General features: G+C 45.3%; 3 protein-coding genes across 3 annotated transcripts; 1 reads left to right on the top strand and 2 right to left on the bottom strand.

Annotated features, from left to right (window-relative positions):
* Nucleotides 1-5,059: 5,059 nt before the first annotated feature.
* Nucleotides 5,060-5,861, bottom strand: EDB91DRAFT_1235709 (uncharacterized protein; the record flags this gene model as incomplete). Its single annotated transcript, XM_041321353.1, has 4 exons — nucleotides 5,060-5,211; nucleotides 5,299-5,456; nucleotides 5,506-5,562; nucleotides 5,596-5,861. 4 exons carry the CDS (start codon nucleotides 5,859-5,861, stop codon nucleotides 5,060-5,062), a joined length of 633 nt encoding a protein of 210 aa, XP_041180686.1.
* A 4,314-nt stretch (nucleotides 5,862-10,175) lies between these two features.
* On the bottom strand, nucleotides 10,176-12,435 carry EDB91DRAFT_1245074 (uncharacterized protein; the record flags this gene model as incomplete). The annotated part of the gene is made up of 8 exons (XM_041322493.1): nucleotides 10,176-10,490; nucleotides 10,539-10,664; nucleotides 10,725-10,910; nucleotides 10,964-11,263; nucleotides 11,316-11,667; nucleotides 11,723-11,835; nucleotides 11,889-12,075; nucleotides 12,134-12,435. The coding sequence occupies 8 exons, from the start codon at nucleotides 12,433-12,435 to the stop codon at nucleotides 10,176-10,178; spliced, it is 1,881 nt and encodes a 626-aa protein (XP_041180685.1).
* A 132-nt stretch (nucleotides 12,436-12,567) lies between these two features.
* Nucleotides 12,568-15,849, top strand: EDB91DRAFT_1235703 (uncharacterized protein; the record flags this gene model as incomplete). Its single annotated transcript, XM_041321352.1, has 11 exons — nucleotides 12,568-12,854; nucleotides 12,888-12,972; nucleotides 13,051-13,426; nucleotides 13,510-13,683; nucleotides 13,731-13,823; nucleotides 13,878-13,959; nucleotides 14,016-14,148; nucleotides 14,206-14,381; nucleotides 14,442-14,538; nucleotides 14,596-15,136; nucleotides 15,197-15,849. 11 exons carry the CDS (start codon nucleotides 12,568-12,570, stop codon nucleotides 15,847-15,849), a joined length of 2,697 nt encoding a protein of 898 aa, XP_041180684.1.
* Between the last annotated feature and the right edge of the window lie 3,855 nt (nucleotides 15,850-19,704).

The raw sequence follows: 19,704 nt of genomic DNA, 5'->3' as shown, positions 1-19,704 counted from the left end.
GCCCCACCATTGAATTCATGAGGTTGATATGGTGAGTAATGAGTTGTGGGCCTTTGGGGATGATCTAATAAACAAGTATAATCTCAGTCTCTTGAAAGAAGCTCTGCTAACAAGCTATGTACCTAATAAACAAGTATACTAGGGACTCATCAGTTCTCTTCTAATTGATATGTTGAGACTATTAACTCACATCTCAGTCTCTTGAAAGAACTTCAGAAGCTGAGATGTGCTTGTGCTACTACTAGCGTTCTTATAGTAAGCTATGTGGAAACAGAAAAATATATCAAAGAAATAAGTAACATATTGCAGGATGCAAGCCAACATCAACATGTTGCTCGTCAATGTTCTTTTTGGCTTGGGCTTGGACCTGTCACTCTCTCTCCTCAACTATCTTGGATTGTTCAGAGTCTAACAGTTGAGGCCTAGGAGTGGACTCATTTTGGATTGCCTTCTTTGGTTGAACTATCTACTATGTCTAGTGCAACTGCAGTTCAGCTACGGCCCACTCTGGCTTGGTGTTCTGTCATATCCATGATCCATATGAGTCTCCTCTGCCCTCAGTTAGCATCTTCCACCCTCATTTACAGTCCTCCACCCTTGTCCATGCTCCTCCACCTCTAAATATGTATCTCCAATGTCAGGCACACTCCTCTGCCCATGACTCAATCAAGGTACAAGGCACACATTGATCCATTCTAAGTTCCCTTTGTATATTCCACTTTCCACCTAGTCTTTGTACCTAGGCAACTGCATTGGTAAACCCCCGGGTATCACAGATGGACACCCCAGGTACTACCCATTGAGGGTATACCCGCAGGTCTTGCATAGATGTAGTACAGTACAAGCAAAAAATAGATCAATGTATTCTACAACTCAATAGCATCCCACCCATCCTCCATAGCAGTTTCATCACCACAAACCTCAGTGAGAGCTGTGATGGCCAGCACATCTTCTGTCTTGATGAGGCCAAGGCGGCTCCAATAACCAAGGCACAGGATTGTGCAAGTCATCTGGGCAGAGAGTTGTGACCGGACATGGGAAAGTAGGAGATGACCATGGCTAAAGAGCTGTTCGACATCAACAGAAGTTGCTGTAGTAAGGGGACAATAAATTATGAGCAATGGTCCAATGGACAATAAGAAAAAACACACCTGGAATTGTGAGATAGTCCAGCGCCATTTGTGAAAGACAGGGATAGAGTGCATGACATTCATTCCACCACACAAGGGCATTGTCAGCATGTTCGACATCGGTGCTGAGATAACGATTGAGTTTGTCCCTTAAGTCAGTGGTTGCCAGCAGAGCAAGTGCAGGAATGCTATCAAAAATATTCTACACAAAGTGTCAGTCGACAATGAACATACAGTGGCTCAAAAAACTGTCCACATGTTTGTGCTATTTTCACTATTTACATTATTGTATATGAATGAACAGGTAGACTGGGGATATGCCAGTGGGGTACTCTGTAGTACTCCTTTGGGGCATGAATTTGAGCCCTTGCCCGTGGGAATTTATGGTAATGTGGTGGCACTATAAGCCTTACAAAATGATGACTCATGTGGACAGTTTTTTGACCCTAGATTAAAATTATATAAATCATTAGTTATGACACCATAAAGTCATGCCACTATTAAATAAATTATGAAGTGGTGTCATTATGACATTATTAAACCTATCTCTAAGTATATAATGAAGTGTGTCCCATATATCATAGTCATAATCACCATGAAAACCATCTCCTCTGCTCAAAGGGATAATATCCTTTCTCTGTCTACTACTGGCCTCTCTACTCGTCAAATAGCCTCTAGAACTGGTTTATGTAAGTCTACTGTAGCTAACCTCATCAAAGAATGTCACCCAGACAAGGAAAACTCCAGTGGAGGTTGTCCATCCAAACTCACCTCTACTGATAGGAGGGTTATTATTTAACATATCACCACAGGAAAGGCTGATAATGGAGGATATCCATATACTGCTCAGCATCCATCCTCCCCTCAACTTCTGCAAGCATTCTCACACCAGAAGTTCCACACCATACATCCCCATACCATTAAAGAACCTCCTCCAAACTTGAGAGTTCCATTAATCTCTCTGTCTGTAAGAGGGCCCCCCTTCTTTTTCCACACATGTACCTTCCCATCTGACCCAATTCTATTGATTTTAGTCTCATCTGACCATATGACCTGCTTCCAGTCCTCTACAGTCCAGTTTTGATGAGCTAGGGCAAAGGCTAGTCTTCTCTTCCTATGAGTGATGGAAAGAAGAGGCTTTTTCTTCTTTGTTACGACCCTAAGATTGGCTTCCTTGAGGACATTCCTCACTGTTTGTGAAGAAACTGGAGTAGGAATGATGGAATTGATATGATGAGTGACTTGGACGGCATTATCAGCCTTTCCTGTGGTGATATGTTAAATAATAACCCTCCTATCAGTAGAGGTGAGTTTGGATGGACAACCTCCACTGGAGTTTTCCTTGTCTGGGTGACATTCTTTGATGAGGTTAGCTACAGTAGACTTACATAAACCAGTTCTAGAGGCTATTTGACGAGTAGAGAGGCCAGTAGTAGACAGAGAAAGGATATTATCCCTTTGAGCAGAGGAGATGGTTTTCATGGTGATTATGACTATGATATATGGGACACACTTCATTATATACTTAGAGATAGGTTTAATAATGTCATAATGACACCACTTCATAATTTATTTAATAGTGGCATGACTTTATGGTGTCATAACTAATGATTTATATAATTTTAATCTAGGGTCAAAAAACTGTCCACATGAGTCATCATTTTGTAAGGCTTATAGTGCCACCACATTACCATAAATTCCCACGGGCAAGGGCTCAAATTCATGCCCCAAAGGAGTACTACAGAGTACCCCACTGGCATATCCCCAGTCTACCTGTTCATTCATATACAATAATGTAAATAGTGAAAATAGCACAAACATGTGGACAGTTTTTTGAGCCACTGTAAGAGTAAATAAGAACAGTTTTGAATTACAGTCAAGGATGCCACCACAGATGTGTTAGCATCAGAAACCATGTCATCCGTCTCCTCGTTGGTGTTATCGGTCAAGTATGATTGGTCAAACTCCTCATGCACCAGTGTCTGTGCAAGCTCAATCCAAGCCTCCTCCCATTTAGCACATCTAAAGTAAGAAAGTTTGTGTCACGGATGGAGAACTATAGTATGATTTAGTTAGTCAATACTAAAATAATAGCATTAGAAGGCTTACTCATGGCTATATGATAAACATCAGAGTTGTCTGTAAGTTCATAGTAGTGGTTGAGAGTTTTTTTGGCAAGTCCTGCAGTGGCACAAATTGAAGGAAGTGTTACGCAAAACCTCTCAGGTGAGATCCGGTGGCGCTAAACCCACAAGGGGCGTTCGAAGCGTGGCCTTCGGCGCTAGCCCAGCAAGGAGCTTGCCTGCGCTAAGTCTGAGTAAGGGTTGAGGCCCTTACTTGCGTAGAGTTGTTTTTGGAGTTTCCCAAGGATACGATCCAAGGGACGGAGTTCAACTCAAGAGTATCGTCTCAAGAGGAGATGGTTCTGTGTACAGAGGGAATTCTCTTTAGACAAGAGAACTTCAGACCCAATGACAAGATCAGATGAGAACCGAGTAGATTCAAGTTAGAGAATCTATCTACTAAGAAGTAAGATATATATATGTGAAGGGGAATACCGGTGGAACGGTAAGGGTACAGGGTAACGGGAGTATTACCAAAGTACTGGTAAGGGCAGAGGGTTGTGTGAGTCATAAGTATAAATAGGTAGGAAGTACCGGTTGAGCGGTAAGGGCAAAGGGCATGGGGAATCCCCATCAATGGGGGAACCGAAACAAGGGAAAGGGCATAGGGTGCAGTAGAAGCGAGAGCTTCTCGCATTTCAGAACAACGGAATCAAAAGAAGAGATGAAAATAGAATAGTCGTAACCATAGTCCAGGTCTGGACGAGTCCAAAGAATGAAATGACGTATAACGCTCATGTGACTGTAACAGGAAGGAGTTGGTTGTTGAGCATATGTGTGGCAAGTGTCTCGTCAATGAGATCCATTGCTGGGATCACTGTTGTGAGGTTTGGTGTTGAGCGTGAAAAGAATAATGTGGCATCCTTAAGGATCTGAATAGTAATTACATTAGCAATTAGCAAAATTAAAACAACACCACAATCCTCACCTTCAATACATTGCATAGTTGCTCAACAATACACCATTCATTGTCACCCATCTCAAATGCCCTCAGTCCCAAGTTCCATCACTGCATCACAGTGTCAATTGCCTTGTGATGTTCCAGTGCATATTCCACCATATCATATGTGGAATTCCACTGGGTGGATACGTCTCTGGGCAACATACTGGATTTCATTCCCAAGTTGCACAAGATATCATGCCAGGCTGGGAGAAGTTTTGTTGTCAAGTGGATGATCTTGTACCCAAGTTTCCGAAGCTATTTGGGCCACTGTCAGCTGTGAGTTTTCGATGTTTTGATTCGCCAACCTTTACAAGCACTAACTTGACTGGGACTATTGTATTTTCCAGCGCTTCACGTTCTTCACTGGTCAGAAGCTCGGTACCATTCACCAGACCCTCTGTATTATCCCTCAAGTCATCATCATTAGCTCCCGTGTCCACAATTGTTGTATAATCTTCAACTTCAATGTTTTCACTCAACTCCTCAAGTTGTTCCCTCAACCACATTTCCTCTGCAGTCAGCACAGCATCATTGGCATCCTCATCTTCCAAATCACCCTGCTTCTTTTTTGCATCAAATTCACAGATAACAGCCTTTGCAACAAGGTTGACGGTGTGCAGGAAGCACCAAGTGTGCATTGTGCATCCTCCAAAGTCCAGGAGATCCACTGCAAGTTGGTCAATCATCACATCATTGTTAGATGTGTTGTCACAGGTGAAACACAGAGTCTATATGCTTGTAAGTCACATTATTCCATTGTATATTTTTTTTCCTTACCTTTTCTGTGACTTTGAAATCTTGCAGGACTTCCTGAAGCGCGCCTGCGGGTTCTTCCCCTGTATGAGACCATCATCACCAGCACTTCAATGTTTGTAAGTGCATTTTACCTTTGGAACTTCAACAATATCTAACAGCAAGCACAGTGGTTCCCCTTTGTACTCTAAGTGTGCCAATACTGCCATGAGGGCCCTATGGTTTGGGGACGTCCAGCCATCAGTAGTGAAGTTAATTTTTCCTTTATGCTCCTGGTACATATTTAGTTTTTAAATGAATTATAATCATGGTATGAAACTCATGCTTGTCAATTTAGCAATGCATTGACGTGTCCTTGCAAAAACGAGCTGAATGTCTTGCGAGACAGTCAAAGCAGATGGTATGTAATACTCTGGTTGTCCTGTTTTCATGAGAGACTGAAAACCTCTATCTTCAACTATCAAAAATGGACGCAGGTTTTCCGATACCCAACAAATGATTTCAGCTCTGTTGGGCTTGTTAGATCTGACTCAAGACACCATCAGAATTCTCATACTTTGATTCTGCATGTATATGTTGATGATGAGAGTATGTTACCTTTCCTTTACCCTTTCTCTCAAATGATGCCACAATTGATCTGTTTCACAGGACACTCCCAACAATCTTTTTACAAACTTCATCAGCATCTTTTGCTTCATCTGCAGCCCGCAAAACTTCATCTCCCCAACACAAACAAACATGCTTACGCATGTTTCCTGTCGAGCGCTTGTCGCCTTTGTCAAGGTAATGCCTCACTGTTGTTTTGCAACCTTTGCCCTGGCACTTGAATGCATGTGCACACCAGCCCTTCTCCTTGATAATCTTGGGTATCAGATCAAAGAAAGCATACACCGGTGAGGTCCAGTCTTTCATGAGCCATTCTGTTGGTATCTGTTAACACAATATCATGTCCTAGGTTTCCAAACATACTTAGCTCATTGGGAGTGTTTTCGTCTTCACTTTCAATCACGGTAATCACCTCAACTTCATCACTGTGTAACAGTTCTTCCTCCTCCTCTGTGTGGATGACAGTTCATTGACTTTGTGCCAGTGATGATCTCGATGATCCAATCACAGGGCTGCTATCTTTAGAAGGCATAGTGATGTTCTTGGGTGCCATTACTGCAGTGATGGGAGTGCTTCCATTGGTTGGGTTTGATTTTACTTTCTTCGGCGGTCTCTTCGCACTATCTCCATTCAAATCAGCTTTTTGTTTCTTCAATGCGGCATGGCCTTAGCTTTGGCGGAGACCTTGGGGACTCATTTAGTAGTACTATTGGAGTGCATGGTGTGAGCGAGGCTGGGTAAATTATGATAGTGTTGGTTTGCAAAATTTTGACAGACTTTACCCAATTGTACATTAGAGTTTGACATATATAATATCTCCACATGTCACTTAGTGGACAGTCACTACTACTTAGTAATATCATCCGAAACCTGTGCCATAGATATGGGTATGGGTACAGGTACACTAATGCTAGACCCATACCCATACCCCAAACCCATGCAGGTCACCCTGACCCATGCAGTTGCCTAACCACAGACAAAGGTTGCCCTTCACACACATGCAGTGCCAAGTGGTGACCAGCCTTCACCTTGGTGATTGGTTCAATTGTCTACTCCTGACTCACCTGATGCTGTGGTAGTTATGCATGATATTACTGTTACTGTAGTTCAGACCTCATGCATGTTCTACTGCTATCCTAGTATGTAATTCATGCATGATGGTACATATAATCTTGCTGTATTATATGAGTACCTGCCTTAAGTAGGTCATGCATGATGACCGCAGTCATGCATGGCAATTGGTGCATATATCAGTTACGACCATGCATGATCTAATCTGTATATGCAGCATTTTGGATTTGTACCTGGCGGCGCGCCACGGTAGCAATCCTGCCTCTCCTGCTCACTGTGCACAACAGCAAGCATACCATTCTCGCTTGTTTTGGGGGTATTTTGTTGCGGACTTTTTGCTCCACAAAGAGGATGGTTGAAAGAACAATTTCATTGGTTGATATGCATGCAGCAGTGTTACAAAGATAGAATGTAAATAAAAACTACAAATATCAAAAATATGTGCTGGAATGTGTACACACGAGAGGGAGTAATCAGACATGGAGCGAATGGGAAGTGTCAGTTCACCGAGTCACTGCCAGTCCAAGAAATTGATGACTCACTGTTGTTCCTCCTTCAGAAAGTCGACCACTTCTTCCCATCTCATCACACATGTGCGTGGGCCTTACACAGTTCTATAATGAGAGGGTATGATTCAGAGCAGCTTCAAAAATAAGTAGAACTTGACCTACATATGGGCAAAAGCTGCTGCAGGAACCGCGTGGCCCTGGTGTTCGAGTACCATTGTGAATGTTCCATGGCACCTGGGGCTGTGCATGCTGTGAGAACCTGCCAAATGAGAGTGGTGTCCTTTTAAAGGTGGGAATCAGGAGGTAGCAAGCACCGAGAGTCTGAGACAGCGGGAGATTGTAGGAGGCATGGTGAGACAACAGTGTAATGTCAACTACGAAGGCACCGGGAGCTGCAGCCTGTAAGCCATTTGCTATGATGCAGTTTGCAAGGCAAATGAAGGGATCATCATCTCTTTCACTTCGTAGCCATAAGAGATGCGCAGAATGACAGCGCCAACAACACTAAAAAATTCAAGAAATTCAACACCATATCAATGAGAGGATAAATACTACATACTGTCAGATGTGCTCCTGCAGTTCATCGGGTTTTGCAAGCACACACTTCAAGAATTGACAAGTCGCGACCTCCTCAATCTTGCTGTATGCATCCACTGTGGTGCAGCTGCCAATGATGTGATTCTTGCAGTGCCAGCGAAAACAGTCACCATAAGGGAGGAAAATTAAAGAGTCCTTCCAGTCAACAGGTTCGCCACCCATAGGAAGAACATGGCGGTCAGAGTATGGGGTGCTTTTGCCATGTAGGAATGTTCAAGAGACGTTGAATGGTTGAAGAGATGCTGTGGTAAATTACCGTAAATGGTGTTCTGACGTCTACTGACTTATTTGAGTTCCAAGGCATGTTGAGTGGTATATAGTGCAAAGCTCAAGAACATATCTCAACAATATTTCACTGTACAAAATATCAAGATCAGCGAAGGTGCCAATGAACTATATGTAGTCTCATGTAGAACAAGTGTGATACACTATAGTAATAATGTGTTATGTATGTTTCTTTCCTCAGCACACATTCTTGGGAGATTTATATAGAGATTGCACTCATTCCCCTGGTCACACAAATCTTTGAGTACAATCCATATATTCATAATCCAGTCATGACAGTATAGCACGTAATGTATTTTTGACCTTTATCCAAGTCTGATATTCAGCATGGCAAAGGGATGCATTATATTTCAAACCCAAGAAAACTTGGCCAACAAAACAATGTACCACTACAGAAATGAGAGCGCGCATGTAAGGAATGAAGAGAAAATTGCCAAGCACAAAGCTTAAAGTACATTCCATTGAAGCACTCAATGGCAGATGCAGCGGATGCACCTCCAAAGGCTCGTACAATCAAAAGAATACCAATGAGGATGCGCTATCAGCCAGTGACAAAATAACTGGTGCATGCGACAAGGGAGGGAGGTCATACAGGGCGGAAAGCATGGCCATACTACAAAAGGCAGCGACCAATGGCGGGGGAGATGATTGGACCCTGGTCAACGATCGTACAGTGCTTGACAGGTACAATGGGTCATTGAGGTTGACACGGTGAGGCATGGTTTAAAGGAATTGCGGGAAGGCATGGGGTGGTAAGTGAAGGGGTGGGAAGGCCTGAGGCCTGGTCGCCTGAGCACCGAGCAATGAGCATTGAGATGGGCCAGACTAATGAGTAAATCAGTAATAACAAATTGAGAGCAGTATACGGAGACTTACATGGCAGGGTAAACACTGAAAGAGATGGTGAGATGGTGTGCGTGAAAATAAATTTGGGGTGGGTGGTTGATGGCGGGATGTAAAGGCGGGATACCGCTCTAACAGCACTGCCGCAGCGCAGGTAAGTACCGTGACAAACATGGCACACACAATTGTCATACATGGCGTCCCCAGCACTCAGCATGCATGGTATCTGATCATGCATGACAACAGTAAGCAGCAGTGCTTGACATTTGCACTTCACATCATGCATGGTAGCATGCATGTTCTATCTGTGACCCTACTGAGGACTCGCTACAGTAAAAACATGCATGACTACAGTACTACAATTGTAGTTATTTCATGCATGAATAGGACAGTATGGCCTGCCTGACTCATCAAGCCAGACAAAATATTCCTTTGGAATATCTCTGTATGCTGCTTGCCATGTTGCACACAGTGCCTCATTTCGTTCCATGGCCATTTTTGAGACTTTTTTGTGGGTTACAGCCATACAACAAAGAGTGCAAGAAAGTGTTGTGATGGAAACTTCAATATTGCAAGTAATAAAAAGCTTTTCTTGAAGCTCATCAAGGTATACTGAAGGGTTGGCATCAAGAATGGAATGGATGTATGTGAGGTCTCCTTGGTCAAGTGTTCGTGGATGTTGACTCCTCGTATGAAATGGATTGTTTGCTTGGCCAAAGTCATGATACAGATGGAGGATGTTATAGACAGTTCGTTCAGTACATCCAACAATCTCAGCAATATCTGTTGCAGTTCTGTGCTATTCGTAGCGTGAATAGTATGGACGCATTTGGACCAACCCCCGACACTACTGTACGCTGTTATCTACATAGGTGCCTGTCCTTGGATTCAGCCAGAGTCCCTGCTGCAATGGATCATTGATCAGAAGTCACGGATTTTGTGCCCCAACGCCCACATCAGCAAATGTGCAGAGGGTCCTGGATGGCCTGGAGAGTCTGGCTCCAGGTTATCAGGCTACCTGATTCGAGCCTGTGTCCACATGAATCTGCCATGACCAGATTGACATGACTGATACCAGATCACTACCAGATAGCTTACAGATCCTTAACAGATAGCTTACAGATCACAACCAGCCGTGGACCAGACATGATGATAAAATCAATACATTCGATCATATTCAGTAGCGAAAAATGTAGAATAATACCAGTGGTAATACTTGGCGCTGTTTTAATACTCAGCACTGTTCGGTCAATGACACAAGGCACTTGGGAAATAATCAGACCAGTACAATTGTGACTCGGTAAGACTCACCAGCCTAAGGATTCTCTTCATCGTCATCCGAGAGGGGAATAGCATCACGGACATCCATGGAGTCGTCATCCGAGGTAACATGGGCACGATGGGCAAGAGAGTCTTCACCTACCAGCTCCCACATGCCATCCACAATCTGATCCCACTTTTTATCAGAAAGTTGAGCCGTCTGGAGGGAGTACTGCATAGCGACACTGCCCCATGCTGCATTGAAGGAAACATTTTTCGTGGGCTGGGAAGGGAGACCAGTGCGCTTCACCTCCTTTGCAGCTTCTTTTGCAGAATCACCATCTTTGTACAAAAACAGTGCGTGGTGCACCTGCAAAATGGAGGTTAGTAGGACTTTAACCAATGATTTGGGACTCACCACAGCCGCACAAACCCCCAATGCACCTGCAGGTTTCCCAAAGGCTTGAAATGATGTTCCACAATGCCTCACATGTGCCGCAAGTAACTCCAGGAGCATGGGAGCCAACCACAATTGCTTCAGACTCTGTGACACTGTGAGGACAATGACCAATAATGATTCTGAGTGATGCTGACTCGGACATACCTCCTGATCTGCATAAATGAATGGTACGCGTTTTTGACCATCTATTTTTTGAGGCAGGCGATCTTGGACAAATTTGATACGAGCATTGGTGTCAAGTCGATATTCTGCTTTTTTGAGTTCACGTTCAAGAATCTTGATGGCATTTTTCCCAAACATACTCTGCCCCTCATTCAGCCGGTCTGTTGCCTCAAAGTGGAAGTTACATCAGCGTCCGAGGCACCTAAACTGACTATACATACCACTTTCTTGATAGCAGGACACTTCGTGACATCAACCTTATTGTGTGAGAAGAGAAGATCCCACAATTTCTGCAGCTTGCTAGAGACCTCTGGGTGTTCGTTTGTACCAAAGGGATCAGTGGTTGTCCCAGCCCAATCGATCAGTGCACAGATCAATTGTGCCCATATCTCATTGTCCTTCTTATCCACAAAAGGTAGGTCTTCAAGCTTTAACTTCTTGAGTGGCTTTGATTTATCTGAGCGCTTGATTTCTTCCACAACAGCATCGTCAGCTCCCTTTCGCATCAATGTCAAGCCCATCTGAATGCAACAGATGTGTCAGTAAACACTTGTGTAAGTAGCGGTTGGGTACATTAGCAGTGACTCGCGCTGACTTGGTTCCCGTGGCACCGATTTCCTTTGGCAGTTTGGGGCTGCTGCCCTTCTTCTTGCAAGTCACAGCCAGTGACTCTGGTGTCTCATCGTGGGCAAACTCTCCATCTTCATCTCCTTCAGTTGTTGGTGTGGTCATGCTGCTGCGAGATGATGCACAAGACATTGAACGGGAAAGTGTATCCGAGGCTGCAGGTATGAGTTCTTCATCTGAAACTCTAGTCAAACTGTACCTCACCGATTTTGTTGTCAACCCAACAATTTTCTTCCAGTCAGCTTGCAAGTTACTCGAATGTGCACCCTTCACACGTTTAGTCTGCAATGAACCACTGCTACTTTGTTGCTCGGTAAGTCGATCAGAAATTTGGGTCCATATTCAACACTGACCGTTCCGCTGTGTCAGTTTCTTGTGATTCGGTCCCCTTGCGCTTCCTGACTGTTATTCCCGCTGTTGCTGTGGTCTTCCTTGCCTTCATGATTTCTTCTCGTAAGACCCGTTTCTGGATAGGTAAGAGTTGTTGCACATCTATAGCATAGAATCACATCGACTCACTTTCTCTTTTGATGCAGTGCTTTTCTTACCCTTCCGAGGCTTGCAGACTTCTTCTTTGACGCTACTACTGTCATGCTCCTCAGGCTCATCATCTTCGCTATTATCGCCAGTGCCTCCCTCGGAGCTTCGGGACTCTGAGTCATCAGATGGCTGAAAAGCTTCATCTGACTCTGGATCCTCATCGTCGCTGGCAGCTGTTTGGGATCAGGTAAGCTCATGTTTGACTGACTCCGATGGACAGCAACTTGACCTGTTGCAACAGAATAGTAACCCTTGGCCTTGTAAGTGGATCTGTCTGCCTGTGGGCGATAGGGGGGGTAGCTTTGCCATAATTGTGATCGTCTCTTTTTAGTGAGTCTTCCATCGCAGCAATGCATTTGATGCCTTCTTGATGTTCCTTCTCTACTTTAGCTACTTCTTCCCAGTTTTTTGCTGCTGCTGCAGCATCTTGGGCTTGCTTTTCAGCTGGTGTTCGGTGCTTGGTTTTACCCTTGAGTAGAACTTTGGCAGGATGAGTATTTGCATTTGAGCAACTTGGCCGAGTCATGATAAAGTTGAAGGGATACTTGTTGGACTCCGATGTGCTGTCAAAATTTTTCCAAGGTTTGTTTCCTGCAAACAAACTGTCTTACCAATATCTTGCACCGGACTTATCACTCAGGCCCCTCCCAATAGCATTATGCTGAGCCGACTCGCTTGTTCATTCACTGGATGTCCTGAAACCTTCAAATCTCAACGTGGCCGGATGAAACACATTTGCACCTATCATGGTTCTGTTGACACCATCCCGAATCCAACTTCTGCTGACTCAAACCCTCATTCTGACTCGGACCCCCAAGATTTCAATTTCAATTTTGACCGTGACCTCATCAATGATGACTATTTCAATGATCACAGCCCTCAGCCTGAAGGTCACTCCAATCGACATCAATCACAGTACATACCTCACCCACATCTCTGTGGTAAGTCAAATACAATCATGTCTTCAACTTCGAACAGATGTAAAGTTGAACACTCTCTAGGTGACCCTTGCGACCTTGAAGGCAACCCTCTTCCTCCAAATGCCCCCAAGCCTGCGCGCTATGTAGGTCCTCAAGACAGCTGGGCACCCTTTGGGGATCAAGCCGAATACTTACTCGCGGACTTCTTGTTCTGAAAAGAGGAGATGTCTGCCCCCAACATTGATTTTCTGATGGAGTTGTGGGCATTCAAAGCAGCCAAGTATGAAGAGGACAGCCCATTTAAATCTCACTGTGATGTATATGCCACAATCGATGTGATCCGTGCGGGTGATGTGCCTTGGGAATGTTTCTCTGTAACACCACAACATGACCTTGATGAGTCGGACGTGCCCCAGTGGCAACAGACTGAATATCAAGTATGGTATCGAGATCCTGACGCTGTCATACAGGCCATGCTGGCGAACCCTGACTTTGCTGGGCAGTTTGATTATGCCCCATATGTTCATTATGACCAGTCGGGGAAGCGTCATTGGAAGGACTTCATGTCTGGCAACTACACGTGGCACAAGTCCATGAGTATCCTGGCTTATATTCTTCATAAATATCTAACCGACGTTGGCGCTTGCAGGATACAATATATGAGAATGACCCATCAACAGATGGATCCATGTACGTTGGAGTCATCCTTGGAAGTGACAAAACAACAGTATCTGTTGCCACTGGTCATGTCAAGTATCATCCGTTGTATTTGTCAATCGGAAATCCACATAATTGCATCAGGCGAGCTCACCGTAATGCGGTCACTCCAATTGGGTTTCTTGCCATTCCAAAGGGTACATGAAATAGTTCTATTGTGTGCCCTTTTGACACTATTTTTCAGCTGATCGCAAATATGATAATGACGCTCAATTTCGAACCTTCAAGCGCCAGCTTTATCATTCATCCCTGGTGGCCATCCTCAAGTCACTTGAAGGTCCAATGACGAAGCCAATTGTCTGACAATGCCCCGATGGACATTTTCGTCGAGTCATCTATGACTTGGCGGCTTTTATTGCGGACTATCCTGAACAAGTGATGCTTGTGGGTATTGTGCAAAATTGGTGTGTGAAGTAAGTGGACTGCGGACTAGCTTTGATAGCTTTGTTTGACTTACGCTTGGTTACAGGTGCACTGCACTGCCTGAGGATCTTGATGGGAGCACTGCTGAGCATCGGTCTCAAGAATATACTGATGTGCTGGTTGAAACTTTCAATTCGGATGTGTTGTGGGATCAGTATGGGATAGATGATGATATTGTAGTAAGTGTTGTAGAACTCTGGAATTTGCATGTGTGTTTGATGAAATGGTCCCTTTAGCCCTTTACAAACAATTTTCCACGTGCGGACATCCATGAAATGCTGTCACCAGACCTCCTTCATCAAGTTATCAAGGGATGCTTCAAGGATCATCTGGTGACTTGGACTGGTGAGTATCTGAAGGAAGTCCATGGTGAGGCATGTGCCAATGAGATCATCGATGATATAGATCACCGGTGCATCATACTTCTTGCAGCTGCCAGAGTGGTACTGATCCGCTTGACATGGACTTGCAGAATTGCTGCTACACCAGCTTTCCCTGGCCTGCAAAGGTTTCCTGAGGGTCGCCGCTTTAAACAATGGACTGGGGACAACTCAAAGGCATTAATGAAGGTAATGCTCATCATATTCTGTCCGAAATCTAATTTATTCACACTTGTACACTGACAGGTATACATCCCTGCAATTGTAGAATATGTTCCTCCCCAGCTTGTTGAGTGCCTCAGCGCATTCCTCAATTTTTGCTACCTTGTACGACAGTCCGAACTTGGAGAAGACTCCTTGGCGGAAATCAAACAGGCACTACACAATTTTCATGAGGCCCACGAGATTTTTCGTGACTCTGGGGTCCGGCCAAAGGGTTTTGCGCTGCCACGTCAGCATTCAATGGTACACTATATCCGTCTGATTCAAGAATTTGGCGCTCCAAATGGCCTATGCTCATCAATCACCGAGTCTTGCCACATCACAGCAGTCAAGAAGCCATGGTGTCGATCGAATCAGTATGATGCACTTGGCCAGATGCTGCTCACAAACCAGTGGCTGGACAAGCTCACAGCCGCACATGTTGACTTTGTGGCACAAGGACTTCTGCCAGCCTCACATGCGCCCCCACCCAGGCGTGGCCTTGACTTTGTGGATGAGGGTATTGATAATGATGCACCAGACATCGAAAGAGTCCAAGGATCGGTTGTTTTGGCACGCACACCTCGTACGTCTTTTTGCAGTATATGTGAATACATCAATTCTAATCACATCTACAAACATGCAGAACGTGGCTATCCTCGGACACTCGAGACACTCGCAGTGCATCTCCAGCAGCCCAACCTTCCCTTACTTGCTCGCGAGTTCCTTTACAGCCAATTGAACCCTGGCGCAGCTCAGATTGACTGGAATCACTTACCACAGATCGACAGTCCAATTGCTGTGTTCCATTCTGCTGTGGCTACTTTCTCGGCACCTAGCGATATCTCCAGGACCCATGGCATGCATTGTGAGTTGATTCGTTGCACTCCATTGTGGCGTCGGAAGCATCCACGTCATGATTGTGTCTTTGTGGTTGAAGACCAGGAAAAGGCTGGAATGAGGGGCATGATCATTGGGCGGGTCAAGCTATTTTTTTCATTTGCTTTCAAGGGTGTGACATACCCTTGTGCATTGATTGACAGGTTTTCACAGATGGGGAGAGGCCCAGATTCAATGATGGGCATGTGGAAGGTGAAGCCCGAGGTTTCTGGGCAGCATGGGACTCGTGTTCAGTCCATTGAGCATGTTGACACAATCCTTCGAAGTGCTCATCTCATCCCCGTCTTTGGCAGCGGTCCCCTCCCTGATGGTTTTCATTTTTCTTATTCTCTTGATGTGTTTAATTCTTACTATGTAAATAAGTATGCAGATCATCATGCACATGAAATTGTGTTCTGAGCATACATGTCTGAGCATGTGGCAATTTTCTTGCTCTAACTTGAATTTGTCATGCGTGAGAAGCAAACACCTACCAGATCGCCAGGACATCCAGGTCACTGTCAGGATGTTCAGGCATTGACCAGGTGTGGCCAGGTGCCTGTACATTTACTGATGCAGAAGCTCGCCACCGCCTCATCCAGTACTCTATCCTTCTAATCAGTATCTTAATCAGCGCTACGAGCAGTGTCCTACAATCCATGTATTTGAAGGATCCAGAGCCATGTCATACCTCTGCTCTCTCAGGCGAAGCATGGGTCATGGAGTTATTGTCTGGTCACCCAGATCGAATACAGAGTGAACTTGGTGTGCATGCACACATTTTTGCAGCACTTATCTCTGAAATTTGTGCCCTCAGACACACCAACTCCAAGTTTGTTTCGCTAGAAGAACAACTTGTGATTTTCCTGTACACTGCTGTCACAGGCTTGTCTATCAAGCACATCAGCGAAAGATTTCAATGTTTGAATGATACAATTTCTCAGTAAGTAGTATGTGCTAATAACTGTTGGTAGACTGATTGTATGTTCTATGTAGTTATTTTCGCAAAATGCTCACCATCTTCTCGTCCTCCCCCTTCTATATGAAGTATGTTCAGTTGCTGGATGCCTCCATCCCCAACAAAATTTGCTGTAACCCCAAGTTTTGGCTGTTCTTCAAGGATGCCATTGGGGCCATTGATGGGAGCCACATCCATGCATCACCTTGTGCATTTGAATGAGGCCTGTATCGAAATCGAAAGGGTTTTGTTTCCCAGAATTGTCTCTTCGCCTGCAACTTCGAGCTCAACTTCACATATGCCCTCACTGGCTGGGAGGGCTCAGCCACAGACGCACATGTCTACGAGGCTGCAGAGGGTCATGACCTTCACATTCCCATAGGGAAATACTTCCTTGCAGATGCAGGTTTCCCTCTGCGGCCTGAACTACTCATTCCTTACCGTAATGTGCACTACCACCTCACGGAATGGGGCCGCGCAAGTGTTCGGTGAGTGTACTGGCCATTATTCTTCCTGCTGTGCACTGATTTCCCGCAGGCCAACTACCAAACAAGAATTATTTAACCTCCGTCACACATCAGCTCGAAATGTCATCGAGTGAATATTCAGTGTCTTGAAATGACATTTCCGCATCCTCCTTCTATCCCCATCATATGCTATGGGTATACAAGCTCAGATTCCAGCTGCATTGTGCAGCATTCACAATTTCATCCGCTTTCACGATCCTGCAGAAGGTAGACTGCCAGACGCAGACTATTTGCCTGATGATGCACCTGCTGCAAACTCAGAGGGTGCACCAGCAGAAGACCACGTGGCTGTGCACGACAATCTACATTTGATGCGCAATGGCATTGCTGTTACAGGAAAACCTGGCTTTCCAACAGTGCACTTGATAGGGTCAATCCCATGTCCGCTTCATGGAGCACCGAGACGATGGAAGACTGAATGGAGGCTGTCCATCCAGAATGACTGACTAAAGGTTCAAAGAAGAAGCTAGAGCCATATATCACAAGTGAAGATCAAGTTAGAGAAATACATGGTCTAACTACAGTGGTATATATAGGTATCGTCCTATGAGTTCAGGGTAGGCTTGGGTAGCCAGAAAGTGTCCCAACTAGGTAAGCATCTATGTGAGTCATAAGGACTCAGAGATAAGAGTACCGGTCCAATGGTAAGGGTCAAGGGTATAGTACCGGCACAGCGGTAGGTGTCCAAGTCAGATAACGCTATCTGTCATGATAAGCGATAGGATAAACGATAGTCGTTACTGGTGTATTGGTAGAGGCGATAAGGGAGAAGTGTGCGGCTTCTATTGATCCCAGTCTAGGTCGGTTCCAGAGCTGTCCTGCTCCAACAGCTGTCATGCTGTGCTCTGCAGTTTAGTCACATGCTGGTGATGTCATCTGTCATGTGTTGTAATGCGGTTGTGATGGCGACATTTGGTGGAGATGATAGGGGTCTGAGGGTCCCTGTAACAATTGCTGAAGCAATGTGGGTGGACTATCAACACATTTTGCAGGAAAGACATGCTCTCGAAGATGACGATGACGACGATCTATCAGACCAAGGTATCTTGGAGGATGAGGGTGGACTGGGCTAATTCTCACTAGTAGCACGTAGTTGAACTTGTACAATATATCATGATATGAAACACGCGCAATACAGGATGTGGGATACTACATGTTGGTACGATAAATGTGACAGGCGGTGATAGCTCTACACAGACCCAAGGAGTCCCAAGATAAATTCACAGTGCATCTCAAAGTCATCCTCCAGCTCAACATAAGCAGCGAGATTGTTCTCGCCTCCTGAATGAGAAAAGATCCGCAAGAGCTTGGCTCTCTGAGCGACTGACAGGTCTCCATCTCCAGTGCACATAATTGCCAGGCCACGAGAAATCATGGTAACCACTTGAACAACTGGCACCGGCTCAGCGACCACATTTTTGTCGATATTTTTGTCGATAACGTTGGTGAGGCAATTGATAGTACCTTGCATGTTCATGATGGTGGCCGCTGGAGTAATCTTGGCAGCTATTTTGGCAGCGCTGCTCATCCCCATCTGTGCACTGTCATACGCCGACACTTGAGCCTTCTTGAAGGCTGGTGACTGGGATGAGTGCATCAATGTTGGCGAAAGGGGGAGAGTTGATGAGTGGTGACTATCAGTGTAGCTGGACTTGGGGGTGGCATTGGAATTGTAGGATGACGTCTCCAGGGTGTCAAGCAGGGTATTGGTGCACAAGCGTTTACTGGACTGGGAGCCAGCAGTAGTAGCAGAGATCCCATGGAACAGGGCGCTAGGGGGCATTGTCAAGTCAGGTCTCATGTCTGGCACATCGCTAGGGCCAGTGGCGCTAGGGTCTATGTCCATATCGAGAAGGTCAAGGCTCCCATCAGCACCCTCGAGCACATCATCTATATTGATGGAGGCGGGGGCTGCTGTGGCAGGGTGGAAAGAGTGGCGTCCACGAGCACCATTGTTCTTGCCCAGGATGGTCTGCATGTCATCATACCGAGGCCATCCTTTGTTGCAAAGAAGGTGTAGTGTAGCTCGCAACTACTTTGATGTCAGTCCATGTCCCAACACGCTGTGCCATAGTGACATACCTTTGGTGCAACATACGCATCCCAGACACTGGCAGCAGCAACACCCTCGATTCCAGCTCCTCGTACATTGTCCCAGTGGAAACCAGACACATTGTGGTAGATCTTGATTTGATTGAAGGTTCTTTTGAGCTAAGATCTGGTCAACCCATGATCAATCAAGATAAGATCATATACACACCAAGGTCCACTTTGTCTTTGCCATCTTAACCATCTTTTGTGGGCCTATAGTCTGAATCACCTCATTAGTGTTGATAGCAGCCGCTGCGCTGTTGAAGGTAGTCATCGGGAAATTTCCACCATCACCGCCTGCTGCCTGGTTCTCGATCAAGTGCTGAAGTAGGACATCCACCTCCGATTCTTGCCAATGTGCCTTTGTGCTGTTGGCCGGTTGTGTTTTCTCGGGTTCAAGTTGAGCCATGAGTACAGTTGCAAAGTTTGCACAGATGGCGGTGAGGGCAACAACACTAGTACAAATTCTTTGGCGACGATGACAATCAATAAGAGCCAGTTCGTCAATGAGATGTTGACGAACATCTGGCAAAATAACATCACGTGCGAAGGTTGTCGGCTTGGGCCATCCCAAGGGTCGGAACTTGAACATACTATCTAGCCGTCGCAGTACTAGTATAATTATGTACTGTATATTCCTGACAATGGATGCTCTACCAGCAGTCCCTGCTCCCATCGACCTTCGATTGGATGTCCCGC

This window comes from Suillus paluster, assembly GCF_016628075.1.
Source record: "Suillus paluster strain FC165 chromosome Unknown EDB91scaffold_9, whole genome shotgun sequence".
NCBI classification, from domain to species: domain Eukaryota; kingdom Fungi; phylum Basidiomycota; class Agaricomycetes; order Boletales; family Suillaceae; genus Suillus; species Suillus paluster.
Note: the sequence above shows the minus strand (reverse complement) of the source record. Positions and strands in the feature narration are given on the sequence as shown.